We start from the raw sequence: 23,980 nt of genomic DNA on the forward strand, positions 1-23,980 counted from the left end.
TAAAGAAAAGATTTCCCCACTCTACACTATATTAGGAAAATGTCCAGCAACCGAATACATTTACACAGGAAACACAATGTGAACAGTGGAATACATAATCCACTGCAGCATGAAGAGCATACAGTCATTAGCCACATTACTAGATAGACCTGTTTGAATGCTTGAAACACAAGTCATGAATGAGCCAGTCACATCGCAGTATCTCATTGCATTTAGATGCTATTAAAATGACTTGTTGAAGATCAAAGAGGGCACCAGGGTGGGGAAGAAAGGAGAGTGACATGCTGTTGGTGACAGACTGGTCTGAGTATTACCGACCAGTCTACTGGGATTTTCCCATATGACCATCTCTTGTGTTTATAGAAATTTGTCAGGGAACAAAAAGTAATATTCAGTGAGCAGCAATTTCATGGATGAAAATACCTTCCTGATAAGGAAGATAAGCAAGCAACAAAAGTTCAAATTCCCACTCAGTAGGTGAGGCATCTTCCCCAAAGACACAACGACTGAGAGAGACGGAGCAGGATTCTAACAGGCAACAAACAGATTACAAGATGAACTCCTAGTACTGGCAAGGTATATCTAATAAGGTGACTGATGAGTATAATTTTTTTGAGGTACAACAAATGTAAATTTGTGTCCTCATGATGCAAGAGACTGAATGTCTTCAGGCAGATGGAAAATAAAAAGCAATATTTTTTTCTGTCTAATCCAGCACTAGCCTCCATTCCACTACATCTACTTCAATTATCATATAAAAAAGATGACTAATGTAAATTCACCTTGATTAAACCAAAATCAGAATAATTAGATCAAAATAAACATGTCTTCTTGTTCGCAACGTGTGGGCTGTTCAATGCAGTAGCCATCAGTCTGCATCGCCACTCTACACACATCTCCCACATGACAAGAAGAACTTATTGAGTCTGAGTGTGTGAAGCATCAAATGGCATGTCAAACAATGAATGCCCACACACAGGGATGTGACCTAAAATGATTGTAAAATCCAATAAGGAGAGGCTTTCAGGATAAAATAATACAAAGTTGTAATTAAAGGTGTCACTGCACCAGGTGGCATGGCGTCTCTTATACTAATTATTTGCAGTCTGAACATTAGAAGTGATTACCATTAGATTACCTAAAAAAATCTTTCTTCTATCATGCATCATTTTCATCTTTTAAATGAATGAACCATGCCTAAATCTGCCTTCAGCAGAAACGTGTGGCTTCCTTCGTGTTTTCCAGGGCTGTTTTTACATTTGCTTCCAGTTGATCATGTTGGTGTGCCTAGCAGCAGACATGTAGAAAAACTGCAGAATTCACATCTGAAAAGACAATATGTAGCTGCTTGTGCTACGTCTTTCTTTTGCCATCTCTCATGACATTTTTATGTTTAAAGTTATTTTCAGCTAAGTAATTCTTTCTTTGACAGTTTTATGCTTCATGACAAAAAAATGCCTCAAATATCAATATGCATGGATGTAGCCTTGCCCAATGACACCCAAAGTTGGATCAGACTAGCATCATCCAAAGACTACACTGTGTTCCATATACTAATTGCAAGAAACCTACTCAAGCCTCACAGTTATAGATTTGTTTTGCCCCCTTAAAGTCTTGTTGGCTCTTTCAGCAACAACTGCACTGGCAGTTTGGCTCATTAAAAATCACTCTGGACTGCTCACAAGATCAGTTTTCTTTCTGAAACTGACTAGTGGTGCAACTCTAAGCACCAATGGATTTTAAGTGTAGCAGGGTGACATCTGGTCAGTGATTCTGCACTCAATAGACTGCTCTGCAGGTTTGCATCACTGCAAAAGTTGTCTCTAAACTGACCCAGAGCTTGCCAATGTGAAGATCTGTCATCTACTGTGCAGTTTTGGTATCTTTTGATGGATGCTAAACTGCCAGTGCACATAGCAGCAATGAACTGTGTCTGCATGCACACATCAATCCTTGTATGTTGGGACTGTTCTGGTGCTGAACTCTGCTTTTAATGATCTGGAGAACACAACACACCCTGCAATTCTCCAGTGCACATGAGAAGGCAAAGACCAGATCATGTCTTCACTGATAACAGTACGTAAGAATACCGGAACATAATCTGATCTAAGGAGAAACACAAGGTCAAAGCCAGGATTCTGCTGTCCATGTACACTTGAACAGTCAACTGAAGGACTAAACTCTACATCAGAAAACAAAACAAGTCACAACACCAGCATAACCATTTCACTGGCAGCATGCATCGGCACACCAATGTTTCTCTTGTCTAGTTGTTGTGACAATTAGAAATATATTATTCCATTGAATCAACACCTACAGCTCACTACACCATACTTTTCCCCAGGTCAGTGAGGCTGTAAGCATTTACTGGTATTTATTGCACTTATGGGACTACCTAAGGGCCCAACCATCAGGATATCCCAACAACCCAGCAAATTTCTCAGAGAACTCACCTCAACTTTTGATTTGACTTAAATATAGATATTCATTCTATGTTTATAATGACCCTTTTGATTTGTTGCAGTTTGCACTTCTCTGCACTTTTGCTTGCCACAAAAATATTAGGTAATGTTTAGTGTGCCAACATTAACAATGGTCAACTCTAAAGCTCATCTATTACCAGTAATACCACATCACTGTAACTTTCTTGATTAATAACCATCTGTACAGTGCATTCTTAAATTTAAAAGGCAAATGTGGGTTAAAGTCCACAGAGCCCCAAATCATTCCCAGGCTGCTCCTGGTTAAAGTGCATCAGCAGCAGTAGATGAATCAGGTGTTGCTATAAGGCTATGAATGGATCACTTCTTGGCAGGGTAGATGTTTACCAGCCCTTGGTAAATCAGCCTACTTGTGGAGACAGTACATGGCATGTGGAAGGTTGGGCCATGTGTCTGGAGGGTGCAGAGGTCAGTCCTCCTGCTCTATGCTGTCCTGTCGGTCTTCTGTCCTCTTCTCCTTGTGGCATGAGAAGATCCTCCGCATTTCCTCCTCATACCTGATGAAGTTTTCTCCGAATCGAGCCCAGGCTTTCAACGGGACCGTGATGGTGTTCCTGTACGGCTGGCGCACTTCACTTATTTTTAAGAAAACCCCGTAGCGGTTTGAGCCCACATCGAAGTAAAAGCGTTTGTTGTCCACTCGGAAGGACGCTGCCTCCGGTAGCTCGGGGTTATCGAGGCGAGTCCTGGAGCCCAGTCGGCCATGCTCGTCCACCTCTTCGTCCCCGTAGTCCTCAATGAGCTGCGACAGGGCGTCTCTGAACTCGATGAGCCCCTGTGCGGGCAGAACGATGGTCTGCTCGATGCCCTGGCCATAGTAGCCCATGGAGCCGTGGCCTTTGCTGACGGTCTGTCGTATGCGGAGGAACCTACCTCTCTGGTTCTCCTTGAGGTCCAGAAAGTACTTCCTGTTGTCTCGCTCAATAAACTCACTCTTCAGAACTCGGTGTGCATGATCATCGGAGCCTACCGAGCCGGTGGGAGATGCATGCTGCTCCCGCGCTTTTCTGCGAGCATCATGCCCGCGGCCCTGCCCGTTGCTGCCGTGTTCCTCTGCCAGCTGGGGAGTCTGGGCCAGGCCCCCCCGCAGTCCGATTCGGGCGTAATAATCGATGAAATCTCCCAGGCAGTATCGCAGAGCCGGAGCCATTGACATGGACAGGGTCAGCTTGCTCTTCCTGATGTTATCATGACGCCCTCTCCCGATCCACACCTCGGCTATCTTCAGGAAGCGACCGCGTACACTCTGCTTCACATCCAGATAGAAGCGTTTCTTCTGGATGTCAACGCGTTTTGAGGCCAGTTCCTGAATGTCACTTCCCTGCTGCGCTGCTCCAGCCTGGATGTACTGCTGGGGAAACGCGTGTCTGGACAGAGAATCGGACGGGATCTTACCCCTGCTTCTTTCCGTTCCCCTGCAGCACCCATCAGCCATCATCATCATCATTTATATTCCAGCAGCAGCAGCCTGCACAGGAAAAAGCGATCTCTCCATTCCCAACATATAGGCTACAGCTGGCTGGAAGAGCACAGGTTCACCTGAAAATGGCTGCGTGCTTTAAAGCTATCAACTCATCCAGTCAGTGTCCAGAATAAACACCATGTATCCGGTCTCCGATGCGGACTGCTTCCATGTTTCATCAGCGATTTGTGCCGCAGCCTCTCGTTAACACAGGGAACAGGGAACAGCCGACCTGCGATACAGGAATGAACCCGATGAACTCGTTCACCCCCAGCCCCTCCCGTCCTGAGAACCCCTCAGTTAAAGAGACGCGACGTCAGCAGTGACTGAAGGCTGCATTCACTGCAGCTCTTCTCCACTGCGCGGATTTATGGCGGCGTAATGCGGGATCCACCGACTCCTGCCCTCCATTCAGACGAACATCATGTTCCTGAAGAGAACATGTGAAGCAGGATGCTGATTTTCTTCCTCTGCGACAAGAGACATTATTCTGCAGAAAATTCTCATTATCATCATCATTATCATCATCATCATCATCATCATCATCATAGTCGTTTCACAGTCCTCCTGATGGCTGAAGAATTATTTCAACCATAAAGACATATTTATAAAAAAAAAATAGCCATGGTCAAAAGACATTAATTTACTGCTAATTGGTTTACTAGCTTGTAAGACTGACTTGCCGTTTCTTCTCCAATGGGTTAACATCATCAGCACTGAAAATGTAACTTTTATAAGACAAAATGTTTTTTTTTTTTTTTTTGCATATTTGTTAAAACTGTCACTTTGTTATGATCGATGAGAGATGAGACAGATAATTTGAAGAAAAAAAAGAGTCAACCTCCTCTGCTTGGTCGCAGTGCTAACTACAGATATGACTTTATCAGAAACAACCAATCAATCAGAGCCAGGTAGAGGGTCTGTCCATGAGGCTTGTGTATGAGCTGCTCACACCCTCCTCTTGCTCTCTGCTACTTTACAGCTTCACCCCATCAGCATCTGCCAGGAATGAAGGTCAAACTGCAGAAGGGAGAACTTTAGAATTTCTTGTGGCTGAGATCTTTGTTCACCACAACAGTTCAGCGCACCATTTACAGCACAATACACAAGACTGCAACCCACCATTTCATCATCAGTTGCTTCCTTCCATTACACAAGATAAATGGATACTTTATTAATCCCAAAGGAAATTATGTGGCAGCCCATCACTGCCACTTATACAAACAATAAGCACCAAAGACCTAACAGATAAAAACACTGAGTATTAAGAAACAAATAGTACAATGTGGAGAGACAAACAAGATCCCTAGTTTCTCAGTGGAGCACAACACCATAAGGAATTTTGGTGTTCACTAAACTTAACTGGTGAGTTCAGTGGGTGACTCTGATTGGACAAGATCAATCTGATCTTGGAGATCGTCCCCTGCTGCACCACCTTCTCCACAGAGTGCAGGCCCAGTCCCACCTCAGAACCTGTATTCTTAATGAGCTAATTCAGTATTCTTCTTAGTGGTGCCCCACTCACCAACACACACCACCAGAACAGCACAATGGACACAATGAACCAGTAGAACATATACAACTTAGCAGACCCCAAAAAGATGCCACCCTTCTCAGACAGTACATCCTGTTCTTTACCTGGAGGGAGCAGATGACACAAAACTACATTTCAAGTCACCAAACCTTTTGGGTCAAGACTGCAGGGCTGTGGCTGATTCTCATGAATCCTCTTCAACTTTATTTTTCTTTAGTTGAACAGTAATAGTAAAGTAAGTCTCTAACTGCTGACCCATTGTTATCAATATACATAAATATATATATATATATATATATATGTATACTGGTAACACTATACATATTGGATATGTATATTGTTAGAAACCTAAATGTTAACCTAAATCCAAACTGTTCATTATAATCAGTTAGAAATTATATAGTTTTCATTGAAGGAAAAATCTTCCATTCTACTTCAAATAGCTTACAAGTCACTCCTGTTCCTCCCCCTTTAAAAAAAGAAGAAGAAAAAAACATCTGAAAAAATACTTATCAAGAAAGGTGACTCCACATTTTTGCAGACAATTTAGTGTCAGGCCAATTTGTCACAAACTCCTGAATAAAGGAAAAAGGTCAAATGTCTGTCCAGAAATCACTTGAGCTGTTTTAACCTACAGACCACATGTAGCTCAGATTTGTAAGGCATCTCAAAGAAACTTTATTGATACACAGTACAGGTTAAGTTTAACAAAGATATCTTGGTTACATTCAAGTGCAGCATATATACTAAAGCTAAAAAAAATACATTATGTAATAAATGATAATGCCTAGCAATGCACATCCCATTTCTGCAGAACTGAATGCACAGAACAAGAAGAGGAAGGACAAACCCAAACTGAGCTTTCCATCCCACAGAGCCAAACTCTTCACCAGGTTCAGCTATATGTCACCTCAACACGTCAGTGTGTACAGCATGTCTTAATCTAGAACTGAAATGAGAAAACTGAAAGAAATGGATTGGAGCTAAACTGAATTGGATATTAACTGAACCAGTTCATTGAGAGAACACGTTGTGAATTGTTGTTCTATAAAGAAACTGAACTGAAATGAACACAGGATGAACTATGTAGAGCCAGAATTGAGGTAATAAGACGAGAAAAGAAAAAATAGCAATGGCTATAAAGCAGAAGTGGAGACATATGTCCACTCAGCACTTTTCTGTCAGTAACAAACTTGTTGGGCCATAAATAGCACTTTTTGGAGAGATCCAAAAAGCAGTAGTTCTGTTTCTATTACAATATCAAAGTAACACATCTCCACTCTAACTGGCGTCGCGTGATAAAAAAGCACCACATTCTTTCTGTAATATATTTGTCAGTTTCATATCACCTAATACCATTTTTGTTTCCAAAAACAATAATGGCTCGGTGGTCAGCTCAGTGTCCTCTCTGAGGGGACACTCTGCCCTGAAGAGCCTCCATTTGAGTTCTGGTGCTACAGACAAGCTGCAGACCACTTTCACAGCAATCTGCTCTCAGGAACAGGTTTCTGTTCCTCTGGACATCAGCCTGCAGCTCAGAACAAGCTGACTGTAAAGACAGTTTCTCTTCCATCTTCCTGTGGTCCTGCAATCTACTGTAGAAAATGACTAATTATCTGCAAACATGCTGATGACAGTGTGTTTTATCTAAGGGCTCACACCCTCTGCAAGAAATGTTGAGAGTACTTACTAAGGAGGCAGACCTGACAGTGAGCCTCCGTCCTTCCACAGGTCACATGTTTGATATGTGGGACAGCCTTGTTAAATCAGTTTTCAGATTGAGTTAGTTAACTGCTACGCTACCAGGCAACTTTAACTCTCAGCAGAAAATACTTGACAAAATCTTCATCCGTGAATGTTCTGAGAAGATAAATTCAGTCTGAAGGTCTTGGCAGTTAGAACTCAAAGCTTGCAGGTCCATCAGTCTGGTGAGGAACAGAGAGGTACACTCTGGCCGCCAAGCATTACTGCTACAGTCTGTCATTCACATAATACTTTACAAAGAATTATACAGCCGCACATGTAAACATGCGCTGAAGCGGAAATGAGTGAGACAATTTTAAAATCATTGTGTCAAAGGCTTAAAATAAAATAAAACGATACAGTGCGACATGTTCTTACTGCGGTCTGTAACCTCCCAGCTGTGGCATGTAGCTGGACACTGCTGCTGACTCTGTGTCAGCAGACAGGCTGTCTGGCTCAGTGGTCAGCTCAGTGTCCTCTCTGAGGGGACAGAAGTCATGATGCTCCACCCCCAGCAGCCTGAAGTCATCAGACTCCCTGCTGTTTTGGTTCTCTGCACCAGTAAACAGTGACGGCCTGGCAGGAGGCTGGACCTGCCTGCATCCCTCCTGCAGCGACACGTCTGGGTGCTCCTCTGAGTCCAGCAGTGGCTGCGTGGACTCGGACCGCGAAAAGATGGAATGCTGCGAATGGGAGCTGGGTGTCTGGCCCTTGTAACCGCTGGATGCCACAACAGAGGAGTACTGAACGGTGCTGGCCGTGGAGTCAGCGAGGTCAGGGCCCTCGTCGCTGTCGGAAACGCTCTGGCGCGGTGAGGACATGCAGGAGGAGCCGCCGATCCCGCTGCTGTGCTCCTCAGACAGGTATTTGCCCTTCTTCAGGGACAGACTGGTCTTGTCCTCTTCAAAGCCAAGCTTTACCTCACACACCCCAACATCAAGCACAGACACACCAGACACACAGTTCTCCTTTGGGGTCTCTTCCTGCAGAGGAACAAAAGATCACTGTCACATCTCAGACCAAAAGAATTTCACCCCAATACAAAATTCAAGGTTTTGTCAGGCCTATATTAAATATAAATACAAAAGTTCACTTTGAATTGAAAACCGAATCCTGACAGCAAGAGTCAGAGCTTTCGTATGGAACCCACAGAAAACAAGAGAGACAGGGCGGAAGTACTGCAGGTTTACCTTTGGAGGATAATCAGGAGACCAGTTTCCAATGGTGCTCTCTCCAGGGTTGGGAATCTGGGGCCAGAAGTTCTCCTTTAATCTGAAAGGAAACAGAACTCTGACATTACACAGCTATCTGTCAGGAAACCAACAGCAACACACATCACGTCTCTAACACAAGACCTGAAAGGAGTCTGATCTGGCCTAACTACAGAGCAGAAACTGGAGCAGTCCCACCTCCACTGAGCTTTTGTAGAGCAACTTTACAGCATGAATGCTCTTCATAAAGTATGTGTTGACATGCTAACACACTATGAAGAGTTACATCTTATAAAGAAAGGAAGGAGACAGACAGGACAATTCCACCTACACATCCTTCTTCAGGAAGCACAGCAGGAGAGCCATGAGAACGACGAACAGGAAGCCCAGGCTGACTCCCACAACGATGCCTTCAATCGTTCCTGGAGCTGACAGGAAGACAGCACAACAGATCAGCAACTCTTCACATGGCCATCACACTTTCCTTTATTTCCACTCAGTTTTTTGCTAATGAATAAAGGTTTATTAATGCTGGCAAACTATTAATACCAGATAGTTTTTTTGTTGTTCTGCGCCAACATGCAAACCCAGATTCTAGATGAACGACTCGACCACAGGATTCTACTTCCTGTGGCCTTCCAAAAAGCAAAACCCCGGCTTGTGAACCAGTCCTAACCATAGCTGGTACACTGGTTCATGGGTCGGACATGTCTGTCCTGATGGACTGGTGACCTGTCCGTCTCTCAGAAAGTCAACACCATTTTTTTATTTTCCATCATCAATCACTTCTTTCCCCTCCTTCAGTGCAGCTTAAAAGCAGACGTGTGTGTGTGTGCACAGACACACTCATCTCTTCCCACATGCTCTGCAGTTTATCTAGTTGCCTTCAACGTCTTACTCACAGTCTGCTGCTGTTATTTTATTAGGGCTTTGAATGAATATGTCCTGTTTGTTTAGCTGATGTGAAGCCGCTGCCTGCAGACAGACTCACCATATCTCAGTGTGGTGAAGGAGTGAGGGTTGCTGTTTTTTGAGCCTGCCACGGTTGAAGCGCTGATCCAGACTTCATACTTGGTGTTGCCCAGCAGTTCAGTCAGCGTGTAGGAGGTTTTGTTAGCTGGAACAGGAATCGATTCTGAAGAGAACCAAACAAGTTAGGTTGAGAAGACGGTGAAAACTTTGGAGTAAAGAGCCAGTTCTGACAGGTAGGAACGTACTCGGGGCCTCGTTCTCCTTTCTGTAGGATATGTTGTAGTTTGTGATGAAGCCCCGCCTCTTGTCCCGTGGAATCTCATCCCACACCAGCCGAGCATTATCGTATGCTGGGTAGCTCTTGCTAATAGTAGGGCCTTGGTCTGGAGCTGGAACCAAAGCAGAAACATTATTAGAGCTGATCACACCAGACTGGATCCAAGTCAGGTAAACAGATCCACTGTTACCCAAATCCGCTCAGGAACTTCCCTAATCGTAAAAGAACCAGAACCACAGCAGTATTACATTCACATCTGCAGCTTAGTGGTGAAAGTGCTGGCCAAATAACAGGCCAAATATGACTGCAGAGAATTAATTAGTTGTTTTCATATCTTTGCCTTTAATGTTATGACAATATTACCACAAAATGTCATGATCAAATTTGAAGTCCCTGTTGCTGCCAGGAAGGTGCTCTGGTCAGTTGAGACCAAAATGAAATGTTTTGGTTTCAGTGCAAAACAAGTGAGAAATGATTGAACATCATCTGCTCTCTGAAAGAAGGCGAGGGTTTCCCTGAGTAAATAAAGGTAAACAGATAAAAGAAGACATGGAAGAAAGCGAGAACCTGAGCATCATCCAGTTCCTCTTACCTCCTTGCTCCAGATAGGCTTCTTTATGAACCAGCTTCCTGATCCTTCCAGACTGACTGACATAAACTGACACGTTGTAGCGAACAAACTTCTCAAGGCTCCCTGGATTTCACATCAGAATACAAAAAACAAAGTTTGGTTAAATAAAGATGAACAGTAGGGCTGCAGGTTATAAGGATGACATAGAATTATTGTTGAATTATCCCACCACACTCTGCTCACAAAGAGCTGAATGAGGTGTGGAGTGCCAGTTTACAGCCTTCAATCACAACTTAATATTTAGTTATATATATAATCCTTTTTTATACAGGAAAAATCTCAAGACTCATTGGCTCATTTACAAGCGAGACCAAACCCAAAAAATATAAAACAGTTGAGATATAGCAGCAATAATGAGCATCCCAGTCAGCAGCTGCGTTTGGCTTTTTTGTTGTCCGTCATTTTGACTGACGGCATCCAAACATTCTGTCATATTCTCTTTTTATCCCTAAATTTTTAAATGATATTGACATAGACTGTTTAGTTGCATTTAATTTTTGCGTGGTTTGATTAACATTCAACAAGTTGAACAGAGAGTCTGGATTCCATCACACATCATAAAGATGAACACATCTAGCTTTTTCTCTGCAGTGACAAAAACACTGACTGTGGTCCCAATAACTACATATAACACATGAAACTAAACTACTCCGCTTATGAGCGATTCACCTGCTGTGATCTGAACACACAGCCTCATAATTTCCCCCTGGATCACATCTGGAGGAGAAATCTGTGCTAGAGTTTAGATTGAGCACAAAAAATCCAACCAGACCGGACCAAGCCCACAGATGTTATGTCTGAGCCCAATCCACCCCAACAGATTAACTTTAGATACCTTAGGCTGAATTAAGCTGGACACCTTATTTTATTTAAGATTTTACTGATTTCATTTTTAGAGAATCATTTGAGTAAACAGTGTTACTTTTCCCATTTCTTACTTTTGCTTGATATCTACCAGATCCATTTTTACTCAATCACATAACTGCCTGCTCCTTTATTTGGACAATCAGTAGATCAACAACAACAACAAAAAAATTAAACGGCCAAAAACAGAATATAACCTTTAATTGCGGTCCTCGTGGTGGTTTTGTTTTCTCTCTGCCAGTCTGTTTTTCCAGGCCTTGCCCACTCAACTACATATTCAGTTACAGCGGTGTTATTTGGCCGTTTCCATTCCACAAACATCTGACCCTCCTGGGTCCACACCTTCAGCTCTTCCAACTTTGGTCGTTCTGAAAGAGAAACACACACACTGTTAGCAACACAGATAGCTTTACATCAACTAAAGGACTAATTGAATCTCTATTTCTTTCAACATTTGAAACAATAATAATCATCTAGTCACCTAGGACATTAGTTATGCTTACAAAACTGCTGCTCAACATTATACATTAAAGAAGCAGCACTCAAGATACTGTAAAGCTCTGACCAGCTCTTAGCCAATTCTGAATTGTCTCTAAGAACTATATATCATAAGAAAATCTAAGAGCCATAGGGTAAGAGTGATAGGAGAAAAGGTGACGCTACACCCTCTGACACAGAGAGCTACTAGGGTTAGAAGAATATTAGTAGAAACGTTTTCTAGTTACATTACATTTGCCAATGTCAATGTCAGCCTGTAAATGGCGGTCTGTTTACGAACAGGTTTGAGTTCAGCTATGTGTTAGGTCAGGGCACCTATCTACCACCAGTCAGGCTGGAGTCCTGCTGATGTCACACCACAGCCAGATTTTCTTTAAGCATTTACAGCAGCAACTACATTATTATGTTTATGGTGGTCTGGGTCTCTCTCTCTCCACTGGTCTTGGACTTGACTTGGTCTCAGATTAAGTGGCTTTGACTATAACACTAGAACGGAGTTTAGCATGTTGTATTTAGATATTGAAAAAGATTGGATTTCTGAGTTTACAACCGGCCAATCACTGCTCAGGGTTGATTGAGTTGAAGAATGAACCAATCCTCAACTGCTTTCGTTCAGGATTGGTTCAACGAAACCATCAGAAAATGACATTCCTTCGTTTCTCAAGTCGTTTTCAGGAGGAAAACCTGGAAATTTGTATGCATATGTTATGCATGTTAGCATGCATATGAGCATGCTAACATACTTGTTAAAAAGTTGTTGTTGTGCTACCATTCCTTGCTATGATGTCAAAAGATTTATGTACAGACAGAGTTACTGTGAAAGGGAGCTGAAATCTCACCAGACTTTTTAAATACTCTGGTTCTTTAGCTTACTAAGTATGCATAATGGCAAGAGCACAGCTGCACTATCTTTTCTACTGTACCTCACCAGTCCACAATGCGCATAAAAGTATTAGTTGTATTCTTTTCTGAACTGCAGTCCTAATGAGGCTCTGGGTTTATTCTGCTGACACTGACTCTGCACGTGTAGGCTAGCTTTAACATAACATAACATAACATAACATAACATAACATAACATAACATAACATAACATAACATAACATAACATAACATAACATAACATAACATAACATAACATAAGGCTTCCATATGCACTAGCTGCTATGTTTCTTACCAGATGATCTGACAGGGATGCCCAAACACGCCTCTGGAGAAGTCCCCTTGGAATTGTTGGCATTCACACAAACCTTTACAAGCTGTTTATCAGCCAAGGAAATCTTCTTGAGCAGAATGACTCTGCTCTCACTGGAGTTCTGGTTCTGGTCAGCCGGGATGATCTCCTGCTCCAAAGGTCCATTCTTGGTGTAGGGAATTAAGCTGAATGACGTTATCCTTCCATTGGCATGCTTGGGATCCTGAAAGTCAAAGTCATATACACACGCAGGATGAAAAAGCAGCCTCCATCAATGGGAGAATCTGTTCGGCGTAGACTGAGCTGTTCATCCCCTGCACTCTAGCTGAGTCATTCTGCTGTCAACAAACCCAGCTTCATCCTTACAACGCCATTTAGTTTCACATTTCCAAAGTTTAAAATCAAACTGCTGTTCAGAAGTAACAATGAGATCAGTGTAGTCCAATGCCCTCCTCAGTCGCCGGATCTCAACCCAAATTAATATTTCAGACACCTGGCTGAATCTAGACCAGAACCAATGAAGCCAGAACTTGAGTGTTCAGCCCAGTGTACATGTAAGAAAGTTGGACCCAATAATATGTCTAGTGAGTGAATATCAGCTGTTCTCTGATGTTTTCCAATCTGGTAATGTTGGATTTGGATATTTTTTTTATTAAACTGTTTTGTTTACAACATTATGAAAACTTTACCTTACAAATGATCTGCACTTCTTCACCATGGTCACCCCCTGACAACTGCCACAAATCTGGTTTACTTCTAGGTCCTGAATCAGAGGTAGAAAAAACAGGAAGCATCACATCATGACTCATGTCTTCAGCTGCACAGTGAAGGGAGACATGTGCAGGATTATAGCATCATTAACAGATGGACCATCTGGGCTTTCTGAGCCAATGACAAGTGATCATTGAAAAGGAAAGAAAAAGAATTTACTATTCTTATACACATACGCACATGCATACACATAGGACAGTAGAACGATTAAGATTTTTAATCTGATTAATTGGAGTTGCTTTGAATTAATCACGATTAATTAACTGAGTTAATAAATGAGTTCTAAATGTTTAATGCTGTCAATTAACAAAAATAGGATAACAGGCAGAACTGTTGCTTCAGTTGTAAAAAGCTACATGTAAAATAATGCTTTGCTACATTTTTTTTTGTCAACAACAGTAAAATAATTTCAGGATTTCTCCTGTGCTCCTGTGGTGGAGGAGAGGTGAACAGAAGAGGAGGGGGAGTGTAACTGTTCCCGGGAATACTTTTATAAAAATGGAAGCCCCATAAAAAATAAAATAGAAGAAGAAAAAGTGGAAGAAATTGGCAGAAACAGTGAATGAAATTACGTTCAAACCGCAGCGCAGGTGATGTCCAAAAAGTACAGAAGCCTGATCACACACTGATGACAATAAGCTACTAGATAGTGGCCAGAGCTGCCCTGAGGAACCCTCTGACCACCACTAGCAGGAGAGACGGGTGAACAAAACATCAGAGGCGGATGGAGAGGGGATTGAGCCAGAAACCTGCCCGTTACGGGACAAACTCCTACAATCGTCGCAACCAACGTCGCACACTGAAAAAAATAACTCTTTGAATGAACATAACAAAATCCTGGAAAGGTTTTCCACCTGATTACTTTGCTTTATTTCAGCACCATGTAATTCTGTTACTCCTATTTAAAGCAAATTAGGTCAACTTAATTTATTAAGGTTATTCCAATGTAAAGCAATTGTGTTGGATCAACTTATGATATTATGGTTATTCTATGGGTGATTTTAAATCAAACCTGTTGGCTGAACTTAATATATTATGGTTATTCTAATTTAAATAAAATGAGTTGGCTCAACTTATTTTTTATGGTTATTCCTATATAAAGCAAATATGTTGGCTCAATTTAATTTATTAAGTTTGATTCAACTCATTTACTATAGATGGGCCCAATGTAATTTAAGAGAGCCAGCCCAACTAATTTGCAAAGCTTTGGACCAAATAATTTACTTAACTAAGATTAATGGCAATTTAGTTGAAACCAACTTTTTTTTTTCTCCGAAGAGTTTTTGTGGCACTAGTGGCTCGTATTTTTTGAGACAGTAGGCAGACAGGGTGAGGACATGGCAAAGGTTGCCAGGACCGGGAGTCGAACCAGCAACATCCGCATCCAGGACTAAGGCCTCCAAACGTGCAGTGTGCTAACCCCCTGCGCCAACACAGTACGCTGGAGAAACCAACTTATGTTACAGTGATACCTTCACACTACTTATTAAGTTGATCCAACTTATGAAAATTAAGTTAGCTCATGTTGAAAGAAAGCTATTTAATCGTGTGACAATCCTTTCCATGATTTAATTACGTTAATTCAAAGACATTTTTTTAAGTTACATCACATTAAGTGTTTTAAGACAGGACTGGGTGAAAGGGTCGAAAGAACACTCAACAATTAGAAAAGGTACAACAGAACTGTATTTTCAAAACCCAGCCACTTTACTGTATTTTGATGCTGTAGTTTTTACAGCCATTTGTTACAGTGTAGCCATTAAATACAACAGAGTAAAACAAATATCTATAGTTTAATGTGTAACTAAAACCGCTTTGAAGTTTTCCCAGGCGCAAAACAGTTATGTCTCGTGATCTTCCATAATCTCTCGTGATCCCCTGATCTCGCTAGACCCTCTTCGGAGGGAAATGAATCTGACTAAATTGAATCACATTATCTGAACTTGAATACGTTATTCAAGTTGAGACAAAAACAATTGTTTCGCGTGAACTCGTGTGATATCCCGTGATCTCACTCGGCTTCAGCACAGGATCAGTCTGACTATAATGAATCATGTTATCACAACATGATTAAATTTCATAAATGTGAAGTTGTTGAATTTCTTGTTTATCCAACATGATTTTATCACGTTTTCATTTCAAACATAAAATTATTGTGTTAAAAGTACATGAAATTCTTTTGTTAATGTAATAACCCCAAAAGTTAATTTTTTTGGCGGGAGATGAATCTGACTAAATTGAATCACGTTTCTTGTTTATCCAACATGATTTTAAATTATTTAGTTAAAAGTACTTGATATTCTTTTGTTAATGTGATAACCCCCTAAGTTCATTTTTTTCAGTGCATCTGTGCCAAAACAGGCACAGACAGGATTCTGCTTAATGTTGGCACACATATAACTCCATATCTCTGTCAACAGTCAAAGTATGAAACAATAACACTTACGATCCTCTGGTGTTGTCTTAGTTTCATTGACACTCCAGTTACTCCAGTGACCCGAGTTCCCGTCTCGATTTCTGCAGCGCATCTGAATGACATAAGCGCTGTATGGCTGAAGATTCTGCAGTCTGAAGGAAGTCATGACCTTGTCGGTGTCTCCAAGAGGTATCTGTAAAATAAAAACCCCAGTGTCAATTTAGACAAACTCAATATCAATAATAAACCCAAGAACCAGATAAACCAAGAATTGATTTATCTGAGTGGGATTTTATTCAAAATATATTCTTTAAGAATCAGCGAGCCAGAGGGTGAACAACTGCCATTTGGTCCGACATGCATCAGTTGGGATTAAACAGAACTGTCTTAAAGGCAGCAGAACTTCTGCTCTCCCCCAGGTGATCAAAATATTCAGCATTTCAACCAGAATGGGCTCGGAAACAGTTTTGATCCATAAAGTGCTTAGATCACATACACTTACATAGCTCCAGGTATGGGATCCACTTTGGCAGTATCGGATTTGATAAGTCAGTTTTACTTGTATTTCATCAATAGGAGGCTGCCACTTAATTAAAAGGGAGTTAGGGAAAGGCTCCTCTGGAATCACAGTCACTTTGGATGGAGGATGTGTTTTCACTGGAACACAGAAACACAAGAGTCCATTTCAGAATGCAACAAAAATAAAAACCTTCAAAAATGAAGATGGTCAAACATTTACTTACCAAACTCATTGGCGTCCTGTTTCAGATGCTCAGACTCCACTGTTCCCAGTAAATTACGAGCCACCACCCAAACATCCAGTGGCATGTAATGGGGGAAGACTTCCAGATCCACCAAGGTTGTGTTGAGGAATGTTGGGCTGCTTCTGTATGTGCTTGACCTGGAGACACTTTTTAGAAAGCATTTTTAGAAAACTTAGAATATGAAATAAGTTGTACTGCATAACATGTTCAGTTCCTCACCTCTTTCACTCTCAATTACTAGCAATTCTTCCCAAAAGCATGAAATATAAAATCATGATGAAATACTGGGTTAAAAATGTCCAAAAGCAACTTCCTGCCACAATCAAGGAATACCATGGTGGGGTATGGGAGAGCATGGGTGAGTATAATGGAGCATGGTGGAATATGGGGGAGTATGATGGAGCTGGTGGGGTATGATGGGATATGATGGATCATGGTGCATGGTCAGGTTTGGTGGCTGAAGTAGTTATGTTACGAACACTGATGCTGGCATTAAGTTGCCTTGATCTGTTTCTTCTATCTGTCCTTATTAAATACAGTAAAGTCAAAATAAAACATGCAGAACATATTCAGATCATCATTAGATAATCTGCATACAGATAAAAAAAACCATTCAAAACTTTTTTATTCTCCAAAACAAACAATCTTACTACCAGACGTAATGAATAATGCTGGCATGCAGCATCGATGCAAGACTCACTCAAATTGCACCATCACTGTGTAGTTTGTTTTGACATCTTCAGTCTGACCACCAACCACGTCCCACTTGCAGTTTAAATTGTTGGAGACCAATTTCCCAACCTGCTCTGCCACACAGTACAAGTTCTCCACTCTCCGAGGTGGATCTGGTGTTGGGCCAAGAAGATAAGACCTCAGATTAGGAACCAACTACAGTTCACCTTGTTTATAGTCAGAAAAACAAAATTACAAATTAGGACTGCACAGTATTAGAAAAGGTGATTATATGTGAGAATATCCGGAAATGTTGTGATAATCACATGATCAAGCAAAGACCTTTGTAGGGGCTGGGGCTCCAAGTTAAAAATGGTCACGTACAAAAAGGACTTAAAACACCACAACCACAACAACAACGTAAGAACAGATATTAGTCAAGTATCTACAGAGTAAATGTAGTATGTTTCCCTGATAGGTTCAATATTGTTGTTGAGGGGCTGCAGCTGGAGAACTGAATTAATCTGAGACTACGATTGTTAAAAAGACCATAGGAGAGATGGACACTAATTATGAACTCATCAATGCGACAAACGCATCTTTAGTTGCGTTCATCTGCCATGGTTATGTTGAGGAATGTTGTGTTGCTTCTATATGCAGCATAATATATAGAAGCAACACAACAGCTGCTGCTGGTGTTCTGACTAAAACCAGGAAGATAGAGAACATCACCCAGTTCTAAGTGGCTGAGAGAAGTACTCAGTGGAAGTCTTAATTTAAAATACTATTAGTATTTTAAAGTTTATAAATCACTGAATGGTTGGCACCACAATTTAATAAAATGTCCTATAGGCAACAAATAACCTGCATTACCTTGGTGTGTTCTCAGTCATGAGGCAAAAATATGAATAACATTTCACAGGCAGTTTGTTACTGTGGGAAAACTGGGTACATTTTTTTGTTCGGAAAAATCTTTTTTAATAAAGAACCAACTTCATATCAGCTCTTTAATGGCTTCATCAACATGTTAATCCTGCATAAAACAAACGTCACTAATATACTACAGCCACAGAGACTGTATGTATGCATTCATACATATGAATGCATACATTCATATGTATGAATGTATGCATTCATACATATGTATGAATGCATACATATGTATGCATTCATCCATGCATATGTATGGTTGAATGCAGTGTAAACATTATACAATTAAATTGGTAGCTATCATAATTGCAACCTATGTTTTTTTTTGACATGCATATGGCTTGCAGTGATGTTGTGATAATAAATTTGCACCCCTATACTGTCAACAATTAGCTGCTCCACACCTACACACAAATCAACTGGTAATGAAATTATAACATTTGATTACCAAATCAATTTTGGTAATCAAATTATCTTTGATTAAAAACCCCTTTCCATGTATGATTAAAAAACATGGGACAAGTTTCATACTGAGCAGAGTAAACTTACAGGCTTTCTTCAGGTAGATCCCATGAATAAATTTGCTTTTATTCAGAGAAACGTAGGGGGACTTTTTCTTGCACATACAGAAAAGCCATTCAGATTCTTCACCGCTGATGAGGATGGTCACAGCTAATGCTGATTCATTGATCTTGACGTAGTTCTTTTCAGGTACAACGGATGATTCTGATAGATTCCAGTAGAGACTGTCGGCAGTGGCTTCAACTGTGTTGACGATCGCGCATGTAGCCGTGAAGTTAGTACCGATCTCCACCACTGGAACATGAGGAGCAGTCACCAGGTGGGTGCTAAATTCTGCAGAAGGAAAAAAAAAACATTGAAACCATGGTCAATATAGTAACCTCTGAGGTCATTTCTGAACTGTAAGATTATTAATTCCACGGTGCAATATGTTATCAGAAAAAATACAACAAAAAGTTTCTCCAAATGACTTTTGAAAACCTAAAAAGCATTACACTACTACAGCAGTCTGCCAGACACATGGCTGAAGGCTGATGTTAGTTTTAGAGAAATATGTCAAACTTTTACGTCTGCTCAGATAATTAAAAAATATATATATTGGCTTCTCACAAAATATTACTATGACATCATAGCAAGAAAAGAAAAGTTTTAATACAGGCCATGTCCATGTACAGCACAGCCTTTTGGCATAAATGATTGCATCAATGCAGTGTAGCATGGAAGTGATCAGCCTATAGATCCCTTACAGTGGAGCAGAGGCCAGGTTGTTTTTAATAATAGTCACATTTTCTTAGAAACTTTCTAACTTTATAAATGTTCTTATATTTTGGTCTCCATAAATTGAAAGCCATATTTAGCAAACTCAATTTCTGATGATATACTAAATTACTGGGTCGCATCTGAAGAAAGGTCAGCACAAGATTCTGATATAGTAATCTTTAAACCCAATGCCATGGTTTCACAGTACTCACAACAAAATAATCCACTTGTTTTCATCCAAAAATAAAACTATAACAATTCTTACTAGTTCTGCTAAAATATTGATCATATCAGCTATAATAATGTCATTGATAAGGTGTTTCCTTTTTTTATTAGACATAGGCACAATCATATAATGTATGCCTGCTACATTTAGCAGTATATCTAGAATAAATCAGCTTAATGTGCACAACATGATTGTTTTTATGTTCTGTTTAAAAAAAATAAATCAGTGGAACAAGCTGATAATAGCTGAATATTTAGCTGGGCTCCAAGCTCTGGCTGCCAGCCTGCACTCCGCTCCTTTACCGCTTTATATGTCACCTGCAGTTTGTAAAAAAGGTTATATGAATGACAGCTTTTGGCGGATTATTAAAATATTTTTTACAACCAAATGGAATCAGACAAATTTGTCTTTGCTGAATGAGAATAAAAAGTGTGGTAGGTTTCCTTCAGCCAGCTGCCCCTCAGTGCACAGCTACAGATAGAGGAGAAGGACTGTTGCATGACTCTACACTGACCACAGTGAGGGAAAACTGCAGTCATGCTTCCATAATAAACTCAGGCATCTCATAAAACACACTGTAGTTACAGTGAACTTCATAGTTGGGATTGTAGAGCTTTTGAAACAGTAAATGTTAAATCTTGTGGTAACTCTCCATTTGCATTTTCATTTCAGTTAAAAGTAAAAATTATTAATATGATTACATTTATATGGACAAGACAGGACAAAAACAATGCCTTTCCAAGCTAAGTGTGTTTGTATTGAAGCTGAAAATACATCAACTAGCATTTGTCATCTTGATATCAACATCACTGCAGTTATTTGCACGAACAGAATCATAATCAATACTGTTATTGCAATGTTCAGCAGTAGTGCTGTAAATACTACAAACATGATTTCCTCATGTCATACAATCCTAATATTGTCACTTCAGAAAAATGCTGAAGTGATATTTCTTTAAGACGCATCCCACATAATTTGTAAACCCACTTCTGCTATTCAACTCAACTTAAACCGAGTCTAAAATTAGAAGAAGAAACAGAAGATGGAGTCAGTTTAAAACAGGCCAAGCTGTGCTTATGTATGTAGATATGTATGGATGAATGCAGTGTAAACTCAAAGTGTGAATCAAACAAAAACCGGAGGTGTGCTTTTATTTTGAAAGGAGGTTGTAAAAGAGGGCGCTGTAATGCCTTGTGTTGTCAAAATGAAGTGAGGACTGGCTTTACTGTCATTTCCAAAGACTTCTGATAATGCTGACACTATTGTAGGAGGATTAACAATGTTATACCTGTTAATTCTCCCATTTTGGCCGGAAATGATCGCTTTCTTACCTCCCTTTTCCACCGTGCTCCTGTGTTATTATTTATCCCATAAATATCCCATATTGTGTCTCCTCCACCTACTGCTTTATTACAGGGGTTCAATCAGACTTAGATTTTAAGTTAACTTCCGTTGCAATCGAACTCTCTCACACAAACCACTATTCGTTATTACGTTCACCATCAAACCCTCTTATATTTACTAGTGTTCTCATTGCTATATTCTGTTATTCATTCTTACATTTGATAGTACGAGAGTTTGATAGTATATGTAAGAAAGTTTTTAAGTTTTGGCCCATGGGGCCTCTCATAAACTTCTTACACAAACAGCAATCACAGCACTCTCACTTCAGTGAATCAGAGTGAGTTCAGACCAAAAAGCAGAAAAGACTCTCTGGAAACAGCTGCTCAATAAAACCTTGGCTTATTGGGAGTTAGGTACCTACACAATACAGCTTCTGACAAATGTTTGTGGTTTTACAAACACTGGTCAGAGTGTGGGTTACCATGGTGTTCCCTGAGACTCAAAGGTAAGACAAAGAAAAGACTGCTTGACTTTCAGGTAAGCAGTGTAGTCATGACCAGAAAACCCTTTAAGACTGCAGCTGGAAGAGCTAACAGCATCAGCCATTTTTAAACTTATCCAAAGAACTATAGAGACTGTGAGCTGACACGTTATTTTTCTGTCATTATATTTGTGGAGTCAGGCACAGTCTTGAGCACCAGCCCCTTTTGTCCTTGATGCCCCAAGTGCCTTAGTTGAGGACTTTTTAACTTTTATTTTCTTATGTGTGTCTGGAGGCCTCCCTGTGTCCTGTCAACAATAATATTTAAGTAACAATAACAATTAAGCTTAACAAATGGGTCTGGTTGCCCTCAATTTAATAATGACTATGAACTGATTCTCATCCTTGATGAGCTTCTGCCTCAATGTCCTCTGTTATCAGAACACCGGACCAGAACTGGGCCGTCCAGCTATCAAATTACAGACAAAATGCTAGTCCAGTATTGAAGTTAAGAAAAAACCTTTTTATTTACTTTAGTTATTGTCCTTGTGGGAGTGGACTCCTCCCCAAACACAGAAATGGTTCGGCCACAGAGAAAACTCTGAGTGTGAGTTGATCAGACTGCCCAGAGCCCCAGTCCAGCCTGCCCCCAGTTCACTCCTCCTACCAGACGAGTCATTGCTGGAGGAGAGCAACTGTGAATAGAAGTTACTGCAGAACCTCAACTGCTAAAGAAAGGTTCGGTCCACAGCATTTGGAGCTTATAAAATGTTTCCTGACTGAGAACAATCCAAGGAAAGGCAGGTTATTTGTTGCCTATAGGACATTTTAATAAATTGTGGTACCAAGCCCTTCAGTGATTTATAAACTAACAGTATTTTTTTTATTTTTTCCCACCAGGGGTCCTTTTTGTGGGCTCTAGTGTCCCTTTTATCATGGTAGGCTGACAGGAAGGGGGGAAGGAAAGGGGGGAAGACATGCGGCAAATGTCATCGGGTCCGGGAATCGAACCCGCGACAGCCGTGTCAAGGACTGAGGGCCTCCAAACGTGGGGCGCGCCAACCTCTACACCACCGGAGCACACCCCAACTAACAGTATTTGAAAGTCTATTCTCTCTGTGGAAGGACTTAGAACTGCGTGATGTTCTCCAACTTCCTGGTTTCAGTCAGAACACCAGCAGCAGTGTTCTGGATCAGCTGAAGTTGACCCGTGAGAGGGTTGCAGTAATCAATGTAACTAAAGATAAATGCATAGATGAGTTTCTCTAGATGTAGTTAAGAAGGTCAAGATCACATGAATATAATTTCTCTCACAACTTTACATATTTAAATCTCTCAGAGGTGCTTATAACTAACTATGTGTAGTTATGAAGGGTGATAACTACACAGAGAAAAACTGTGTAGTTATATCATGGAGGTTATATTCTTGACTAATATCTATTGTTATGTTGTTGTGGTGGTGTTTGAAGATCTTTTTGTATGTGACCATTTTTAACCTGGAGGCCCGGCCCCTAAAAATGTCCCTGCGCGGCTCTGTTGTAGAGTGAAAAGCTCAGCTCCTCTTCCTGGAAGATAATATTCCCAGGAAACAGGGGGGCTGGCAGCAGAGGTGAACTGGAGAAACGAAACTGACCGTGTTTTGCATGGAGCACTGAGGTGACGAAAGCCAGTCCAAACAACTGGAGCACCATCGAAGACATCATGACGACAGCTGCAAGAAAAGGATGATCAGGACAAAACAAAAAAAATCACAAATTTTAGTTCGCACAGTAGCATAGAGGATCATAGTTTAGGAACTGACGCCTGACTTACTGTGTGAAATACCGAATCTAAAGCATTTTATTCTATATGAATACAGATATCACGATCAGGGTAGTTTTTATAGCATCGCAAAAGATCGCGAGAGCTACTCAGCACATGTTTAGCATATCGAGCCAAAGCTGTCCCTTCGGTTAACTCGACGGATACGTTTAGACAGAAAGAAAATCCAACTTACCCCCGCTGCTAAACAGGAGCTTCAGAAATCGACCAGTTAAGAAAAAACATGCCCTACTTGTAGCCACCGTGTTTGTCACGTCCCTTCCAGTCCTTCTAGTTGAGATCCGCCCACTTCCCGTAAGGAACAGGCTGTGTCGTAATAATGCCGTTAGGCTGCAGGTTATATCTCGTCCTAACGCCGTAACGACATCAGAATCGGGGGGCGCTAGAG

General features: G+C 40.9%; 2 protein-coding genes across 4 annotated transcripts; both read right to left on the minus strand.

Moving 5' to 3' along the window:
• Positions 1-1,186: 1,186 nt before the first annotated feature.
• Positions 1,187-4,257, minus strand: purg (purine-rich element binding protein G). The gene has a single exon (XM_044095799.1). The coding sequence runs from the start codon at positions 3,946-3,948 to the stop codon at positions 2,911-2,913; it is 1,038 nt and encodes a 345-aa protein (XP_043951734.1). The 5' UTR covers positions 3,949-4,257; the 3' UTR covers positions 1,187-2,910.
• Positions 4,258-6,151: 1,894 nt separating this feature from the next.
• On the minus strand, positions 6,152-23,920 carry il6st (interleukin 6 cytokine family signal transduce). Of its 3 annotated transcripts, none has more exons than XM_044144508.1 (16): positions 23,825-23,920; positions 23,405-23,482; positions 18,989-19,294; positions 17,538-17,682; positions 16,817-16,983; positions 16,570-16,730; positions 16,104-16,266; positions 13,576-13,649; positions 12,869-13,109; positions 11,393-11,563; positions 10,293-10,394; positions 9,669-9,812; positions 9,443-9,586; positions 8,783-8,879; positions 8,431-8,512; positions 6,152-8,223 (listed from the first exon to the last, which is right to left on the minus strand). In XM_044144508.1, the coding sequence occupies exons 2-16, from the start codon at positions 23,472-23,474 to the stop codon at positions 7,615-7,617; spliced, it is 2,676 nt and encodes an 891-aa protein (XP_044000443.1). In that variant the 5' UTR covers positions 23,475-23,482; positions 23,825-23,920; the 3' UTR covers positions 6,152-7,614. The 3 variants fall into 3 exon arrangements, with proteins under 3 accessions (XP_044000443.1, XP_044000442.1, XP_044000444.1); XM_044144507.1 differs by having other exon boundaries at positions 23,768-23,908; XM_044144509.1 differs by having other exon boundaries at positions 16,576-16,730; positions 23,768-23,907.
• Between the last annotated feature and the right edge of the window lie 60 nt (positions 23,921-23,980).

The sequence above is a fragment of the Gambusia affinis genome, linkage group LG17 (genome assembly GCF_019740435.1).
Source record: "Gambusia affinis linkage group LG17, SWU_Gaff_1.0, whole genome shotgun sequence".
In the NCBI taxonomy this organism is placed as follows: Eukaryota; Metazoa; Chordata; class Actinopteri; order Cyprinodontiformes; family Poeciliidae; genus Gambusia; species Gambusia affinis.